This window comes from Crotalus tigris, unplaced genomic scaffold (genome assembly GCF_016545835.1).
Source record: "Crotalus tigris isolate CLP2741 ecotype Arizona unplaced genomic scaffold, ASM1654583v1 scf7180000018371.15429387391:27106975, whole genome shotgun sequence".
Lineage (NCBI taxonomy): Eukaryota > Metazoa > Chordata > Lepidosauria > Squamata > Viperidae > Crotalus > Crotalus tigris.
The window spans coordinates 1786558-1806865 of record NW_024096970.1 but is presented as its reverse complement, the minus strand read 5'-3'; the positions used below and the strand labels follow the sequence as shown (position 1 = coordinate 1806865).

Genomic DNA, 20308 nt, shown 5'->3' with positions numbered 1-20308 from the left:
AAGGGAGTTTGCAGATTAGGCTTGTATTTTATAATAAAAGTTACAAAACTAGTGGGATGGGAAGAAACTAGGCACAATATAGCTATGGCTAGGTATATTTTTGCATGAACAAGAAATAGAAACGAGATTTTAAAAAAAATCTTATTTCTCACCCAACGTGGCCCAGTAATAGTGTATTCACTTTTTTAGACTGAATATTAGGTGAAGTTTAGGTTTGATTGCTCTTTATGATTACAAAAAGGAATCCTTCCACAGGTTTGTTTTAATTCCGGGTTTTGAAACCTGAAATTCCTCCTCAATCTTTTCTGGGGTGTGATTTTCACCAAGGATTGTTTTGGATTAATTCATTCAGTTTGGTTTATTTCTTTTTCAGTCCCATTTTGGCAGAAGGATTTGAATGGATGAAAACATAGCCCTACTGGAAGTCAGGAATGTTTCCTCTAAGCCCAGGTTAGAGTAGATTGTTCCCTATGAATGAAAGTTACAACGATGGGTGGCTGCTTCACACCTCATTAAAAGGATTCCAAAAGCTCAGGCATATCAAACCTGAGACGTCATGTGACATATCGTGATTTTTTTCCCCATTGCTGGCGCGGTTTCAGAGTGACGCATCTGGCCCGTGGGCCGGCAGTTTGACATGCCTGGAAAAGCTCATGTCTAGTGGATGCTCTCCCATCTGTGGAGGTATCAGCTCCCCAGAAAGAGGGGTTTTTTGGGTGGGGCCCTTTTTAGACTTCCTGTCCTCCTGCCCAGTGAGGTATACCTAGTGCCATTTTTACTATGACTGATCAGTGTTGGGCAGTATATAAATATGGAATATAAAGTTAATTACACAACCAGGAAATATTTCTGTAACCCAGAAGCTCACCCCGTGAGTTTACACACAACTTGACCATCAAGCCTGGATAAGCAACTTCTGGTGATCCTCTTCAAAGGAAACCCGGCTATCAGCTGATTGTGAGCTAATTGTGAATATAGGCTTAGTGCTATTCCAAAGTAGTGCTACGCTGGAACTGTGCAACTCTACAGTTGCATAAACTTTTGTTCAAAAGGAGACCATGAACAAGTTTATGAAAACCTTTGTGACAAACCAGAGCAAAAATTGTTAGATAGCCAAACTTGCTGCGTAAGCCATTTTTTATCAAGCCATTTTTCAAACTGATTTCCGCTCCTAGTCTTGGCTCCATCCATTTAAGGAAAACGACTTTTGGATATTTTCCCAATAGCTGGGGGCAGGAGAGTGGGGAGAACAAAGCCAGGATATCTATCAATCTCCCTAGAATACCTTCTATACAAAGGTCAGCATCAGACCTTTATTACTTTATTTCTACCTCTCTCTTCACCTAAAGACATCCCTTCCATTCACCTGATTAGGCTGATTAAGATGAGGTATACTCAGTTAAGACAACTTAAGTAAAGAATTCCATTTTGCTGTGCTTCTCGATGGAAGAAAATAAAAACTTTTGCCTTCTTTAAAAATGAATTCTGTTCAGGTGGAGGAAGAAACATATAAGGTTCAACAAAACAAAAGCCTTGGCAATGAATCTAATTGAGGCCACCTCATTTTTTTGAGGCCCACATACAGAAATAAGCACAAGTATTGCTCCACACATTTTTCTTTAAATGTGTCGAAGTAGGCTAAAGGGCTTCCTCAGCAGATCAGTTAGCAGCCATAGACAAATCCATTTAATAAGTCACTAGGGTAGGCACTATGTTACTCAATTCAATTTTTTACCTTCCCATTTGACCAAAAGCCACCTAGCCCAGGAGCTAGCTATTTTGTACATATAGATGGATATAAATGTGATCCATCGTTTACATATGCACTGCTTGGAAAGGAACACACTTTCTAAATCCATTTGAGAGTCTAATTCTCCTTTTCACTTTTACATAAAGAACATTGTAATTAAGACTTGGAGACTATAATTTATCACCAAGAAGCTATCAAATTTGTAGCTGGTGCATTCCATTACACTATGCATGGCCTTATCTGTATACATTTACAGATACATTTACATAGACAGGATTTACAATCTTAATTTGGTTCCCCTGAATTTTGTTTATAAAAGTCTTATCAATCATGCACTTCTTATCCAATCACACCCATTTTGAAACACTTTGCCTCTCCATGAACCTAAGGATCTTAAAAAGCAGAGAACTAATTGTAGGCACACAATGCCACAAATATATCACAAATATTAAAGCACCATCCATGAAAATGAAGATATGTATTCAAATTGGAAAATTAAAGCGTTTAAAACAGCAGAGTTCTCAGTGCGTTTAGCTGATTTGGTTTATTATACACACTAAATCCTAAGTATGATTTTTGATATACTGTATTTTACAAAATATGTTCCAGACCTGGCAAAGTTATATCTGCTCTTTAAAATATCCTTAACGCTGTAGCAGAGCACTAAAATAGGCATTTTATGACTGATAAAACAGGTGAAGACCTTTTGTGTTAATTGCCTTTCAGAAAAGAAAAAAAAACCTACAGAATAGACGGTAAAATATGGATTCCACCAAATATTCAATACAGATAGTTCTCAACTTACAACGATTGAGCCAAAAATTACTGTTAATAAGTGAGACAGTTAATTTTGCCCCACTTTATGACCTTGCTTGCCAGAAGATCGCAAAAGGTGATCACATGACCCCGGGACACTGCAACCATCACAAATATGAAGAGTCTGAATTTTGATCATGTGGCCACAGGGACATTGCTGTGGTCATAAGTGTAGAAAATGTTCATAAGTCACTTTTGGAGTGCCATTTAAACAGTTACTAAATGAACTGGTGTAAGTTGAGGACTACTGGAGTAAAGAAAACAAACACTTCTAATGAAGATGTGTTTCATGATAACAGATGATGGGTACATTTCAAAGAATTTTTTGTCAGAAAAAAAAAACAAGCTAAACTGCCTTTCACGGAAACTTGCTTTAATATATATGGTAATGGTAAAGTATTTGTCATCTTAGGCACAAGGTGTGCTCAGAATATTAAAGCTCACTCTTCAAACTGAACTTCTTGTATACACAAAGGATGCTGGCCCCTTCCCCCCGCAGCATGAAGATAGTTTTAATTCTGGATTCTATACTACCTATGCCCTACATTTTCCAGTGGAAAGGACCTTTTACACAGTTGGCTTTAAGTAACAACTAAGCAAGCACAATTGTCATTTTCATGTTGGCCTCTGATATGATTTAGACTACAGGTAGTCCTCGATTTACAATAGTTTTTTTACTGACCAAAGTTATAGCGGCACTGAAAAAAGTGGCTTATGAACATTTTTCACACTTAGGACCCTTTCAACATCCCCCATGGTCCCGTGATCAAAATTTAGACACTTGGTAACTGACTCATATTTATGATGGTTGTGGTGTCCCGGGGTCATGTGATCACCCTTTGCAACCTTCTGACAAGCAAAGTCAATGGGGAAGCCAGATTCACTTAACAACCATGTTACTAACTTACCAACTGCAGTGATTCACTTAATAATTGCAGCAAGAAAGGTAATAAAATGGGGTAAAACTCAGTTAACAACTGTTTCGCTTAGCAATAGAAATTTGGGGCTCAATTGTGGTCGTAAATTGAGGACTACCTGTATAGTTGTTTATAATATGTTATAGCTATATATGTTAAAACAAGGTGGTCCCTGATTTTACCAAGCTAGTGCTGGCAATGCCATCCATCTCATTTCTTCCATTCCACGTCTCATATCTGCTAGGTAATGCTACTGTTCACAGTAACTAGAGCAAGGGAAGGGAAGCGCAAATGCCTCTCTCTGTCTCTCTCTCTCTCTGCAAATGGCGGAGAAGGCTTGGAGATGCAGAAGGTTCAAAGCTGCAACACCCTTTTGATATCTAAAATGAAGATAACACTGCATATATCCCTTTTTACGTTTATTATAGATAGGTATATCTATCTATATCTATCTATCTATCTCTATCTCTATCTCTCTATCTCTCTATCTCTCTATCTCTCTAGATAGATAGATAGATAGATAGATACACCTATATATAATAAAGGTAAAAAAGGATATATGCAGTGTTATCCTTATTTTAGATATCAAAAGGGTTTTGCAGCTCCCAGTGTTTTGTTTTCAGTGGGAAACAGGTCCAAGTGGCTCTTTGAGTGTTTTGGGTTGCCTACCCCGGACTAGAGTAACTAGCAACAAAAACTTTGAGTTCAACTGGGGTCGTAAGTCAAGGACTAGCTGTATTAATCTATGTTAATGGCAAGCAGTGTTTGCAATTCTGTATTTCCAGAAAAACTTTCTGAAACCACCTTCCTCTGACAAATATGTAGAGAGGTTTGAATCTGTTTCATATCTTCTCAGAAATCTTTTTCTCCTCTTTTAAATGTAAACAGTTCCCCAAATAGCATGAACAGTAGGACAATCGCCAATAAAAAGTTTCCCTTACTGGCAAATGAGGAAGGAGATTCTAGGAGGAGTCTAAATACTTCAAATGTTCTAAAAAAAAATTGGGGAGGAACAATTTTTTTTAAAAAAAGATGCCATAGTACATGCAGCCCTTGCGCATGTTGTGGGCTGGCGCGCATGCACACGAAGCTCGTGCATAAGCAGTAGGCCAGTATACACATGCGCGAAGGCCCACTGGACTGTCGCTCATTCCAAATAGGCCACGGCACGGGGGCTGGGGGCCCCAATCTATACTATGGCATTGTACACAAAAGGATAGCTTAAACAATGGATGACTGGCTCGTCATTCTCCTTCAAACAAACAAAAAAATTTCTTTAGATATTTCCACTGGACTTCATATACAACCTACTGTGATCAAAAGCATGTGCAGCAGATACAAGGAAACAAAATATTTGCAAATTTGAAAGTTATCAAATGCTTAGTAGAAAGTGCTATACAACATGAAAAATAGTTCTACCAAAATACTGCTTCTGTTTTTACTTACTGCTATCACAAATAAACATCTTTTCTGGAAGATGTAGAAGAACAAAACTTTGAATAATGTTGTGTGTTTCTTTGGTCTACAGAAGAGTTTGCTGCTAGAAATACAGCTGTATAGTGTTATTTAATTTATCAGATCTTTATCCTGCCCTTATTAGGAAAATAAAAATCTATACCAGTCCATCGGCATCCCAAATATGCTTTTTCATGAGCCAACTGGACTTTCTTGTTTTCCTCTGAAGACGTTTTGCTTCTTATCCAAGATGCTTCTTCAGCTCTGAAGCTTCGTTGCCTCATGAAAAAGCATCTTTGGGACAACTATGACCAGGATGACTGAGAATCTCCATAGGACATTGTTATTTTTTCTCAACAGTAATCAACAGAAGGGGATTTTTAATTTAAAAAGGAAGAAAACCAAGATGAAAAGGGGCAAGAAGAAAAAAGCCATACATCCTACTTGGGTCACATGTACTGTTAGGTCCAAAGCTACACTAGTCCTCCATTACAGGTAGTCTTCTACTTATGGCCACTTGTTTAGTGATTTATGACAGGTTATAACACTTATGACCATTGCAGCATCTCCATGGTCACATGATTCAAATTTGGGCACTTGGCAACTGGTGTATATTTACAACATTGCAGTATGCTGGGGTCATGTGATCGCCATTGGTTACCTTTTGAGCAAAATTCCGACAATCAAAGTCAATGGGGGAAAGCCAAATTCACTTAGCAACTGCTAGTGATTCACTTTACAACAGTTGCAAAAAGTTCATAAAATGTGGCACAAGTCAACAACTGTCTCACTTAGCCAAGGGGAAATTTTGGACTCCATTGTGGTTGTAAATTGAGGATTACCTGTACTTACTTTCCATTTTTCAGAATCCATGTGCTACTACGGCAGCTGGTAGTAGGAACTGGCTCTGCAATTGTACTTTTCACTGAAACATTTCATATTGCCATTTCCCCGTTTTCAATGTATTCATATTTAATTTTCAAAATATATCCACATCTGTGACAGACTGCCTATTGTTTCTTCTAAATCAGTGTTTCTCAACCTTGATAATTTTAAGGCATGTGGACTTCAACTCCCAGAATTCCACAGCCAGCATTGCTGGTTGTGGAATTCTGGGAGTTGAAGTCCACATGCCTTAAAATTGTCAAGGTTGAGAAACATTGTTCTAAATGGTTTGATGGTGAGTTGCGTGACTATACTAGACCTTACCAGTTGTTTTAAATGCAATGCTCCTGTTGTCAAGTTGGCAATAACATCTGTTTCAGCTGACCCAGCAAGCAGTTACTGTCCAAGTAGTACAAATTGGGCTGAGTTTTGTTTTGTTCTTTTTTTTGGGGGGGGGGGGGGAAGAGAATAAAACAGTCAAATCATCTATAGAAAAGCTGCACTTTTACTTTCAAAATCATTCTTGGTGTTTTTCCAGTGAACCACTGACCTTGACAACTGCCTGACAAAAATTTCGAACAATAGATCATTAAAAGATCGCACTGAAAATCAGGTTTCCTTTTTTAAAAAACATTTTTCATAAATAAGTAAATAAATACTTGCAAGCTCAAGTTATTAGGTCTGCTATCTATTATGTCAAAGAGACCTGTGAGCAGAAATTTCCTTCCTGATAAAGCAAACAAAGCTGTTCAGTAAGCCAAAAAAGAGATGAGAATCTTCCAGCAAAAGAACCAATGATTTCCTAATTCAGAATCCGCATGGTAACTTTTAAGCTTTCTGTCCTTGGCTCAGCATATTGCAAGGACATTTCAGTACTTACTAACCGAAAAAGCATTGTGGAAATTGCATTGTTTCAAAATCCTGATCCCTCCAGTGAGGGGTGCTGGATGTAACAGGAAATTGGTGGCATTTTTACAAGGCTGAATTCCTTCCCTTTTATTAACATTGAGTTGTTGTTCATGATGGACCTTCCATTCTGCAATTTTACAATCTACTTTAAAAAAAATACTATTCAAGGCCACCTCCTGCATTGAAATACTATTTGCTTGCATTTTTAATATCCCCAAATCTGAATAAGGCAAAATCTCATTTCCTTATTTTTCACTAATAACTCTGCTTTCCCTTGTTCTCAATTTTGCCTTCAGAGGTTAAGCTTGACTCCAAAAAAGCTGCCTATTTTCCCCTCCCAGTGTTGACTGGACTTTGTTAAAAACTTTAATGACAAATGTTCATTTAGTGTATATTTTCCATTTTCTTTTCTGTTTGCTGGTAGGCCAGGCTAGTAGTGTCTTATTTGGAATACCTGCCTATAAGTTGATAGGTGTGATTACGTTTCTGCTATCTATCCATTTTTTTAAGCCTTCTTCTATTAAAAAAAAAAGACTTCCAGTAAAACTGAATATGTCATCAGGTTTTTTGGGGAATGGCTAGCTTTTTGTGAAAAATGCTATTAAGCCTTATTGACCTGAATATTGCAATTGTAGATATTTGTTAAGGACCTCAGATTTTATGGACAATATGTATTTACTTCATTATTTAAAAGACCTTTGTGGCCTCTTGTCTTAGGAAACACAATTTGGGTGGCTCACAACAGTTGTATAAAACAAAGCATCATTTTAAAAAAGGCAATTAAACCTGCAGTATAATCAGTATAACCTTTCATGCAAGCAATACCACTATCTTATAATCTTCAAACTCCAATACACTCTGTCCCAGGACATAAATACACATCTCCCACCTTTATTATTTTTATAAATAACTCAAGATGATGAACATACCTAATCCTTCTATCTTTCCCACAACACAACCCTGTGAGGTGGGTTGGGCTAAGAGAGACTGAACCAAAGTCACCCAGCCAATTTTCACACCTAAGGAGGGACTAGAACTCATAATCTCCCAGCTTCTAGCCTGGTGCCTTAACCACAGGGGTAGGCAACCCTTGGCTCTTTTATGACTTGTAGACTTCAACTCCCAGAATTCCTGAGCTGGCATGGCTCAGCTTGGAAACCTCTCCTTTCCCCTCAGCATGGCTGGCTCAGGAATTCTGGGAGCTGACGTCCATGAGTCATAAAAGAGCCAAGGTTGCCTACCCCTGCACTAGACCAAACTCTGCCTTTGAAAAAATTGGGAAGGTGGAGGCCTGCCAGATCTCAAGAGGAAGGATGTTCTATAGGGCAGGGGCTTCCATGGAAAAGGCATACTTCCTAGATCCTGCTGATTTTTAAAGGGAAGAGACCTGGAGCATGCCAAGTCAATCTGGTGGAATGGACAGGTACATATACCTTCAGAGAGTGGCGATCCTGCAGATTTTTGTTTTTAATATGCAATCAAAAGCTTAATAATATTTTTTTTTTTAAAAAAAAGTCCGAGTTTTAACTTTCCTCCAAGACTAAAATGTGAATGAAAGACAGATAATAAGAATGAAGATAAGGGTGGAAATAACTGGAATGCTTTCCTCGTTTAATATCAGTTTTTTAAAAATCTGTTTCCGCCAATTTCCTTGCACAACAGGACTTCTTCATCTTTTTTCCCTTCAGCCCTGCCCCAAACTCCCAGTGCAGCCACTGAGAGCAGAGGGAGGTTGAAGGGGAGGGAGATCTGTTTTGCCAAATGGGGGGCCCATTAGCAATTGCCTTCATCCTCTTAATTCTAAACTGAAACAATTTAGAAAGTATGGATTGCGCTAAACAACCTTGCTTTTTTTTTTTTGAAAAACATGTATCGCCCCCCCCCCCAAAAGAAGCCAATAATTTACATCATAGTGTTTCCAGAATACCTATTTTGCCTGTGACCAGAAGTTCATGTTATAGCCACTTTCGACCACAACAGCAAAGCTCTTATCAGGCTCTACTGCCTTTAAGCAACTCCTATAAATCTATATGATGCCTTATCTACATCTCCCCATGCTCAGGTCTTCAGTCTTGCTGAGAAAATTGTTTCCTGATCTTAATTATCCTTCCTTTTCATAAATAACTCTCACAACCAACAAAACTTAGAGAGCAAGTAATAGCAATAAATAAATATGCACATACAAAAAAAACAAATTGAAACTCTTATATTCAACTTCCATTATCTTTTCCTCTCTTCCTCCTATTTGAAAGACATTAATTTAGAATGCTTAAAGTTTAAAGAATCTTTCTATTTAAAATGTAGCAAATACCAAATGTTCTGGCAAATTATGTTACTCTAACAGATCAAGAATAGCCCTCCATACTGAAACCAATTGGCATCTCAAATGATTTTATTTCAGTGAAAGACTTTCAATGGGTTTTTTATTTGTCTATCAATCAATTAATCACCTACACACAAGGCAAGACAGAAGTATATTAAAATTGGTTTACTTGTGAGGATATCAAAAGACAAAACTCTGTATTTAATCATTTCAGAAGGCAATCCAAAAATGAAAGCTTCTGTTGGTCCAGCAAGACACTTGCCCTGTTCATGTGCTCATTATTATGTGAAATATATGAAAATGATAGTAGATTAACATTTAGGCAATTGGGATAAATGGGAGGGGGGACCAAAGGAGCTCCTTTTTCCCATCTATTTATTACTCCTTACATAGCTTTATATTATCAGTTCTACAACTCTAAATGTGTTTATTTCAGTAGCCTTTTTTTGACAGTTGCAGTGATGTCGAGGTGAAAAATATATTTGTATGTGGAATGAATAGTCTGCAAGTACATGACTAGCATGCTATATATCACAGTATTTCCCTCCATATGTTTATTTGTCTTAGGCTTGCATGCATCAGAAATAAGTTTTAGTTTGATTGATACTGATTAAAGAACTAAAGTGGGGCATACCCAAAATGTTGCTTTGACTTAACCTAATTGGTTCCCATGCTAGCAGTCAGCTAGAAATATTTTTTAAAAGTACATTTTACATTTAATCACTAGTTTTCATTCATTCTCTGCCGTGTCACTCACCCTTTTTGTAATTGTATTTGGGTTTCAAAAATACTTTTCTATGCCACCTTTAATTGGAGGTACTTTTGGGCATATGAGTAAAGAGAGAATTTCTTTAAACTCTTGATTCGGAATGGTTTATTTCCCCCCCCCCCCATGGCTCTTCACAATATGCTTCTATTATAAGTGAGAATCACTGCCTGCTTTCATCAACCTCAGCTATATTTAGCTTGGAAACATATATTACTGTAACAAATCATTTTTCAAGAACAAATCCTTCAATAACAAATCATGCTTCCCTGTGTTTTTCAGTTGTACTAGGAATAGTGCTGTATCACCAAAATCAAGCAAAAAAGGGCTGTGTCATCAAAATCAACCAAAATGGTTTTGCTTGCCCCTTTTCCGAAATTAAAATGCCTGAGTAAGTGGTATAAGAAAATCCCAAAGGTGTGTTTTTATGAGGGAACTATACTTTCTTTTTTCTCTTTGAAGACAGAACTGAAGAAACTTCTTGGATGAGAAGCGAAACGTCTTCCAAAAAAGAAAGTCCAGTTGCCTTTTGAAAAAGCATCTTTGGGACAACCATGACCTGGATGACTGAAAATCTCCATAGACATTTGGCATAAGAAAGGCAAATGGACATTTTGGAAATAGTATTCAGCTACAGTGTGTTGTTGGGATCAAAAACTGAGATTTACAGTATATTTGCAATAGTGGCAAATATTTCCTGTATATTTTGTAAGAAAAGGTATTTAAGCAATTCTTCCGCAATTTCAAAAATACTCTTCAAATGCCCACTTTTGTAATGCTTATGTTTTAGTTTTAAGCCCTAAGCCCCTTGATAAAGCTTTCTGAAGCTTTTTTCAAGAGTTTAACCTTTTATAAACCTCAATGGAAATATATCAACATTACTCAAAACAAATCTAACTAGTCAAATCTAGCTAATCTTACTTTCCATACATCTCATAACAAAACCAAGTCACTACCCCAGATTGTTGAAAAAAAAAAACAAACCAAATATTTGAAGAATGTATAACCTCATTTTGATAACTTGATTGAACTAGCTTTTTTAAAGACATCTTGGAAAAGCGGTTTAAGAACAAACTAATGAGGACCATAAAGTGGAAAGTTTATTAGGAAAATCAGTATTTCAATTATTGTAATGATTTATTTTTTAAAAATACCTTGATTTAAAGTTACATAAACATATTAAAATCTGTACTTCTTTTAAACTGAACCCATAATCTATTTATGAATGGCAACTTGTTAAGAGACTTTTTCTTAACAACAACAACAAAAGAATTAACAAGAAGGGATGTTTCTACTTTAAAAACATGGCCTAACTATACTGGAAAGCACCCAGTGATTTATTACACCTAGGAGAGCTCATTGCAAACTTTGTCTAGATTCCAGGAATGGCACATTGGCATTAGATTTTAAAATATAAATCTTTATTTCTTCAGAAACCTCTGGTGCTTTCTTTTAATAATGGAAGCTCTGCAATTTATGTTTTTATCAGATTATGAATGCTTATGACCACTATCAAAGCCACAAAGACATTTGCTGTTACAGCAACCAATTATTTCCTGTAATGTCTATTCAGTTCAGGAAAATTGTGTACAAAAACTGAAGCTTGATTTAATTAGCAATTTTAAAACAGTCTTCATTTACAGTTGTTTATAAAATGTATTTATTCCATGAGACCTGACTAATCCCATTCTACCATGTAATTCAGCTCTATTTAATTAGCTTTTCATCACATGGTGGGACTGACACAAATATTTGTACTTGTAGCAAAAGAGGAAATGTAAAGAACATTCCAATAATTCAGACCACTTTATGTATCTTATTGCATTAATCCTTGTAATTCTCCTGAAAGGCTTCCAACTGTCTTCATTGCACTATATTGCAAATCAGACGGAAACAGGAAGTCTGTAGGGAAACAGCAGCTTCCCAAATATTTAACAAGATTATGACAGAGATATTTAATGTGCACAAGAGATCAACTTTAATTTATGAAACTTAAAATAATTTACAAACATTGCAGCGGCATGTATACTATATACTATAAGGATGTCACTCAAATTCCGAGAGATAGGAAAAAACATACATTTTGCATATAATTCAGTTATGCAAAATTGGAATATATTTTATTCACATTTAAGATACATAAAAAGGAGATTGATTTTTTGCATCTGATTTTTACAATCTCTTCTGACATGCACATGTGTGCTGATGTGCATTCACACACACAAATTGTTGAACATGTCTTAAACACAATTATGCTGCTGGATGATCAATTATTTTTAACTTTTAAATTTCTACAGAAAAATGGGCATTGTTTTTCCCCATGCTGTTCATGAAAAATGTTTCTTATAAACACCAGGATTACACAGAAAGCAGCTGTATGGCAGCAACTTAAGAGACCTTGGTTTAATTATTAGACATTTAAGCAATTACAGCACACATCTTAAGAACCATGGAAATGTAGAGAATAGCATTAGTGCTACAGCTAATGACGGGGAAAGTAATTGGGTAAGAAGAAGTTGTAAGACCAGATTCCTAGCTATATTGCCCAACACTTCTCTCACACATATATAAACACACACACATACAATCCTCTTTATGATGCTGCTAATAAATTATCTAAAACAAAGCAAAATTACTTCTATCCTTATCTCATTTTGTATACAAATCTTTGAAAAAATAATCACAACTTGTTTATTAGTCTGAAATTATTTATTAAAAATTTGTTTGGAGATTATTTCCAACCAAAATGTGCTATTTTTTCCTCTGCAGTTCTATTCCAGTCTTGAAACTATCTTAATCTCCTGCCCTAAGATGTTGACCTTGTAGGAATAGAGGTCAGAGGTTAGAAGAGACAGGCTGCAGAATATCTGGACTATCAATTCATGCCTGAAAGATTTCTCTTCTACAATAGAAGCTGCAAAACAGTAAATTTGAAAATCTGACAAAACAAGTCTTAAGACAGGACAAACCCATTATATTTACAGAAATGTGCCAAACTGTTCATAGTTTAAATGTGTTTAAAATGGCTTGCATAGTATTATAATTTGTTCATTAAAAATTATCATCACACTACTCCTTTGGAAAGGAACAGAAGTTGGAAAAAATTGAAACATTAGTTTATATTATTTAAGTTACTTTGTAAGATACCCAGTAATTTTTAAAATGATATATTAGTTTCAATTCTCATTAGTTTCTCTGAGTGAATACTAGCATTAGAATTATATGGTAGTCATGTGTAAATGCATCTTTAAAATTATTTCCAGAGGACAATATATAAGTTTTCTTTCACCCATTAATGTTAATTAAAGTATTCAGCTGTAAATTTCCAAACATTGGTTTCTTTAAAAAAATATGCAATGATCCAACAATATTCACAGCAGGCCAATCTAACTTCCCAAGAATAGAAAACCTTTTAGCCACCTTTAATAATATTTACCATTTTTCCTAAGGGTCTTTTCAAAATACAAGGTTAGCACAGTTAACACAATCCCAAAATGAATCAGAAAAAAATGATAAAAACCTCCAGATTTTTTTAAGGCAATTTATTGATCCACGGACCATCTCCAAAATTAACTTTGTGACTTTAAAGTTAAGAAATAATGCATTTGCTCTTAGTTTGTCTTCTCTGAAGCTGAAGGGAGTGTGATGTGATTGTAACATTTTGAAGTAAGTCAGCAGCTTGATAAATAGGGAACTGCCATCTAGGCCACCCACTGAGCTTTATTACTGAATTGGGGGTGGGGGATGGCGATATCCAGGCAGCCCTTAATGATTCTTAAGTTGCAGACACGAGGAATGATTGATTATGCAGGAATTGTGGATCTGCTTCCCAAAATTATGATTGTTTTATTCTACTACTCTTTTTTTTTCCAAAGGAGGAAATATAGCTGAAGGCACAACTTGCAGTCTTCTAAAGACTCCTTATACCCAGTGAAAAATTCCCTTCTTGCTCTGTACATGCAAGTAGAAAAATAAAAATTCTAAATAAAGAATTATCAATATTAATATATATTTTGCAGCTGCTAAAGAGAGATGGATGGTGGCGTATATGATGCCCATACTAATAAAATGCATTTCCCTAAAGTCTTTTAGGTTAATACCAAGGGGAAAAGATAAGTTCCTTCGGAATGAAGCATGCAGAAAGCAAAATAACCCTCTCATATCAATTAAGCAACCATTCATCACTCTAGAAGGCAAAGAAGCTTGGGCATTAATTGACAGCAAGGAAATGAAAGCATAGGTTATAATTTTCCAAACTCTCTGAACTGAAGGAAATTAACTGACTTTAAAATGACCAAAGCTAAAGCCAAATCTAGTCAATTCTAAGCTACATAAGTGGTTCCCCTCAAAAAAACCAGTTTAAATAACTTTTTCATAAATATAGTATTTGAAAAAGGGTGCATTCACTGAGAACCAAAACAAATTTAAATGTACAAATTAATGGAGACCAAAGATAAGGCATTGTTTAAACCACTGATTAAATTATTATTAAAGGAAGATGGTCATAATCAGTATTTTATTCTCAGAAGGCTGTAGTGGGGGGATGTATAGGAAATCTGCCCCATTTTATCTGTTCTTGAATGTGCTTATTTCATATTGTCTTTTTCTCAGAGACAATATTTCTGAAATTGTAAATCAATATGATATTGCTGATTTCCTTTCTTTCCTTTTTCCCCCTTTTGCATCTTCCATCTCTCTCTCTCCCTTTCTCATTATTATCCATCATCATCATTATTATTATCTATCATAATTATTACCTCTATCTATCTACCTATCTACCTATCTATCTATCTATCTACCTACCTACCTATCATCTAATTTTTAAACTGCCCATTTCCCTCAAAGAGGAATTGTTGGCAATGATTTTATCACTGTCAATTTTATTATTAATATTGTATTACATTTGCATAATTAAATTAAATGTAAATGTAAGTGTAATAACTAGACATATCAAGGTGCATGTTTTTGTATTAATGCAATCTATAACTATTACCTATAAACCATAAATCATCCCTCATTTGAGTGGCTATTCTAAGCGTCAAAATCACCTTTTGGAACTATTAAAATTAAAATTAAGTGCCTCATTTGTCAGGAATACAATCAATAAGTACATGCACTAATATATATAATTAGTATGTATATAATGATGCATAATAACTGCTTAACAGATGGCTCACTCAAAGCTATGTGCATACCAGAACCTCAATCTATAAAAAGTCAAAGTTATAAACTAGAGATTTTTATTCTAGCATGTACGGAGAAAATAAAGTAGGATTACAAGTTTGCAAGTAAAAAACAAACAAAAAAAACCCCAACAATACAACATGGCGTGTGTAGTTGCTCCTAACAGCAGAAGGTGCTAAATGGGAATAAACTGATAGGCTCAATTTACTAATATTCCATATTTTGAACTGACAAAGTAGCCTTTTCTTTTTAGGGGCCATGTAAGAGAAAATGCATAACTCCCACCAATAAATCAGAAATTATGCATTGGTCCTCTGCAAAGCACTTTAATGACCAACAGAAACAGATTGTGAAAAGAGGCTCCAGATGTAAGGTAGGAATAATGCTGAATGGAAAAAAAAGATTCTTCTTCTCCTCAGCCCTCTTTTTCTAACATTTTTCTCTCTACAATAAGCAGTCAAGCTTAACAAAAGTAGAAGCTTATAATAAAATCTCATCATCTATCTATCTATCTATCTATCTATCTATCTATCTATCTATCTATCTATCTATCTATTATTTTATCCTTCCCAAAATCTTTTCCAGTTTGAAAAATCCTTTTACATAAAGTCACATGCAAACCAAATACAGAAGAAGATGAAAGAATTTTTTTTAAAGGGGGTGGGGCAAGAAACAGATCATCAAACATAATTCCAGAAACCATGAATATATAAATAAAACTTTAGAGACCATGTGTCTGAAACTGTCATCCACATCCAGTTTTATTCATGATTTTCTACTCTATATTCCTTCACAAAGTTTAAAAACACTCTCCCCACCCCATTCTTACACACAAAACCCAGTTTTATAATTTATATAATTCCTTGAGTTTAAGGTCCTTGATTGAAGCTGCAATTTAAGACAGCTATTTTAAATTCAAGCCTATATTCTGAAAAGGTTTTGTTCTGTGTCTTATATTATAATGGCTTTACAGGTTAAGCCAGTGGTGGCGAACCTATGGCACGCGTGGGCACGCACGCCATGCCCTGGAGATAGCAACCATCCCTTTTCAACTAGCCGCCCACTAACTTGCTGAGGTCCCACATGGCAGGATGCATCCCAGCACCAATGTGCTCACTGGCCTCTGTGTGCAGGGGCTGATGGTGTCAGGCAGCAGCCGCCCCAGCCTCACCTTGCCCTGTGACAATGGCACCCCCACCCTGCCTTGCCTTGCCTCACCCAGCAGGGTAAGCCTCCTGCCCGCCACCCCACCTGCCAGAGACCCCCTGGATCTCCCCCAACCCTGCCCGGCCCCCACAGGTGTCCCTCCCACGAGCAACATCGAGGTGATCACACCCAACATGGCCACGCGCACCCAATCTGCCATGACCACCACAGCCACGTCAACCCAGAGGGCCACACCCACCCAGAGGGCCACACCCACCTGGCACCCAGTGATAAATAAGAGTGTTTTGGGTTGCAATTTGGGCACTCGGTCTCTAAAAGGTTCGCCATCACTGGGTTAAGCTCTACATGCCCTCAGTTTGCCTGGGTTTTTGTGCCTCACACTGGCAAGAATGTATACAGTCACAATTTCAATGGATAGAGTGTTCCCAATCAGTTTACCCAGGAAAAGTTTTTTCTCATGTCAAATTAGTTTCCTGGTGATTGTAAGAAAACTTCCCTGTTGTGACTGTAGCAATAATACGGAACTAGACAACCGATGCCCTGACAGGGTCATTATTTCAGAGATATTTCTTTACCTAAACAGAGAAATAAAATGACCAATGGCAGGCAAAAAAGAAGGGGAAGTTGATTTCCTACCAGCTTCCCCACTAAGTTTCCTTATGGGAATCTGGCAGGGACCACTGGAAATCTCCCTTCCAGGGCTGTAAGTGGCTGCTGCTGGATGGAGGAAGGAAGTGAGGATTGTGAGACTGGCTGGTAAACTGTCACAGAATGTTAAAAATGAAGATTATGTGACAGCAGCAACCCAATAGCACCTAAGCAGCCACAACATCCCCAAATTTCATTTCCTGGGGAGTCAAGGGTCCCAGATTTTGAACACATTCTATAAATTAACCCACAATGTACTTTGGTTCAAAAATTGTTGCTATATGATGCACTATTTTGCTGAATTAAATGTTATGGCAATGAACATTTTAGTAGTATATAAATGCCATTGATGAATTCATATACATTAAGCACCTCTACTAATAATAGTTTCCTAAAATTTCACATACACCATCCAGGCAGAAATCTGATATTCACAATTCCTTCTCATAAAGCTCAAGTTCTATTTCATTGGCCATTAATTCTGTTTTGTGGTATACATTTTCAGTGGTGCCAGGAAGTACTGCATACAGTATGCAAATTATGCTGGACCATCAGGATAGAAAGATAGATGCACACACACACACACAAATGAGAAGCAAATATGCTCAGTAGCAAATGTATTTATTTTGCTTGTTAAATTTATATCCCACCTCTTCAGAGTAGGACAGGCTGGAAAGATTCACTGGTTGAAAGTTACCCAATAAGGTTCCATGGCTGATGGTTGACCTAAAAGTGGGTCTCTTCTATCCTAATCCAACCATTCAACCATTGAATTAATTGGCTTTAAGAAAAAAGAAAGAAACGTTTGCATTTTTGAATATGCATTAGAGGTGTTTGCTGGATTGGCCCAAGTTCAGCTTACTGGGTAAAACATAGTAATTCAAAACAGATTTTCTTTTATTCAGTGGAGACAAGACACGTCTGATCACACACTGACTCAGGAGGCCCCTGAATTCTGAATACTGTAGCTGTATAATTTTTGGTTAAACACAGCATTATGCTCTGCAGCTCAAGAACAAATGTGCAAAACTGTAATGACTGGAACTAAGTATTTAAGTGTCCCTCTTTGAGAGAGATGGGCAGTTCATAACAGTGAAAAATAAATAAAAAATTTAAAAGGGTTTAAAAATTTAACTTCAGCCGTGTTTTTTCCATGACAGAAAGTTTGGAAAGTATTCTTTCCTTAAACCAAAATGTTTTTTTGGTCTTAGAATATAGGAGCAGTTACTTATTGCATGAGACCATATTGTTACTGTGTTGTAAAGGAAATGGGTGAAGAAAATCATAAAAGGGTTTAGCAAATATCTGCATGACATCTCAAGCAAATAAGTCTAGTATCATTGCTTTTATTTTAAAAAAATGTTTATCATACCATTGTGTTTCTACATTTGCAGTTCAGCCTGTCTTCAATATCTTCTAATTTTAGCCTTCTCTATAAGCCTTGTTCATTCATGCAAGCCCAGGGAAGCAGAAATCTTCTTTACTTTCACTAACAAGATTTGTTATTACCCTGTTGCGTAACATTAAAAGACTCTGTAAGTATGGAGACTCTAGAATTCTAGAAAATAAGGATATCAAATCTTGAGAAAAGTCTCCAAAGCCAGAAGAAGCTCCATGCAACAGACATGACTTCTCATGTTGAGAGTCCTGAGAACAGGGATGGGGACAATATTCTGATCTCTTCTTTTCTGAGTGTACAACCTATTTTCTGCAAACGTCTAAAGAAGCTGTAAGTTACATATTATATACATGCACATAGCCCCCATGGGAAAACTTGATTTTGAAGGGCAGCATCCAAATTTTATAAACACATATTCAAATAGCATTTGCACTGTGTAAGGACTTAACTCTGACACCAGGCAAATAGTAATCATGGAGAGTGTGCTTTTAAACATCCGAAAAACTCATTTTGCTCACCCCTAAAGCAAGTACAACTTGCATCACTGAGATGAATCAAAAACTCGGAAGTATGCAAGTTCCAGAGACTTCCCAGTCCTCATCTCTGAAATCAAGCAAATCACATATCTAGATTGACAATGCTAATGATTGGGTCTGACACACGTGATACACGTTTATTCACAAATAATTAAGAAATACAAATAAAAACTGTTCAGAAAAGGTGCATATATAGAAAAAGTTAGTAACTCCATTACCTATCTCCCTTTGGCTTTCTTTTCTGTACTGTTTTTCCTTTGGGTCGTCTCTCACTTCCTAAACAGGGACTCCCACCTGGACCTGTTACCCGTATTGATTCAAGGCCTTTGGAAGATTTCTTAAAAGTAAATTCCACTGGTTCTCCTTCTTTTAGGCTTCTAAATCCTTCCATGTAAAGCTTGCTCTGTGAATAGGAAAAATATTCTTAGTTACCATAGACTTAAAAAAACGAAATACTAAAGTCTGTCAAAACCAAAATAGGATTATATTAGCAAACCTGTTATACTTTCCCCTGCCATGTACAATTAATGTGAGATTTCCTAAATAAAGCCCTGTTATACAAATTGTCACTTCAATCTTGCATAAGCTGGCATTCTAAATCTCTGCAGCTATGGAACATCAAGTTTCTTTCTCCTCAAATTGAGAAGAAAAGCCCCAAAATCTCAGATTAGGGCAGTCTTCCACAATCTAAAGAACCAGGATTATAACTTCCAAAACTGATGCCTGTGTCAGCTGAAAAATTCTGGGAGGAATAGTCTCAGTGCATCTGGATGATACAGATATTGAAAAACTGATTCTGAGAAACTAAAGTAAAATCATCATTACTTATTTTTCCTATTATTTTCCTTCCCCCCCCCCCCCAGGAAAAAAGCATGAGGATGATTTCATGCAATCATTCTATCATCCCTCTGTCCAACCTTTGGAACAACTGTGAAAAGGTTAGGTAGAGAGATAGTAACTGCCACTATTTGGTCTCCCCGATTTTTACCCAGTCCTCTAACTGTAGTATCACAACACCTGTCATTGTTCTGTGTCAAGAAATGCCTTTTTGTAAATATATTTAGGTACTTTTAAAATTTTGCTCTTCATCTAAATGGGATATGCAAGCACATTTATTCAAAAGGATTTCCAAAATGAAAGAGATCTAGAACAGGATCCCCACCCCCGGGCCATGGACCAGCACTGGGACGCAGCATGCCAGCAACCAGGCTGCACAAACAAGCAAAGCCCCATCTGCAAGATGCATGCAGCACACAAAACCACACTGGTCCGCGGAAAAACTCTCTCCGCAGAACCAGTCCCTGGTGCCCAAAAGGTTGGGGGCTGCTGATCTAGAAGATTCTGTTCTGCAATGAATTTTATTTCCTTTTTTGCCTCCACAGTTGGTGGCACCCCTCCAGCTGACAGATCTCAGAAGTTAAACAGGTTCAGCTATGGTGTGGACGTGTGGCAAAACACCTGGGCATTCCAGAAATCTGGACCAATCTGGGAATGTTGAAAAAAAAAACTACGCAAAAAGATAACTTATATTTCTAGTACTGCCAAAAAACTTG

The 20308-nt window shown here is 36.7% G+C and overlaps 1 protein-coding gene across 1 annotated transcript in view; it reads right to left on the bottom strand.

The window, feature by feature from the left end:
- LIN28B (lin-28 homolog B) overlaps nucleotides 1-20308 on the bottom strand; it is a 74181-nt gene that overhangs the window by 12029 nt on the left and 41844 nt on the right. Inside the window, exon 2 of the mRNA XM_039351086.1 lies at nucleotides 18974-19158. Within this exon, the coding sequence (XP_039207020.1) occupies nucleotides 18974-19158 (185 nt within the window). The remainder of the gene's footprint in view (nucleotides 1-18973; nucleotides 19159-20308) is intronic.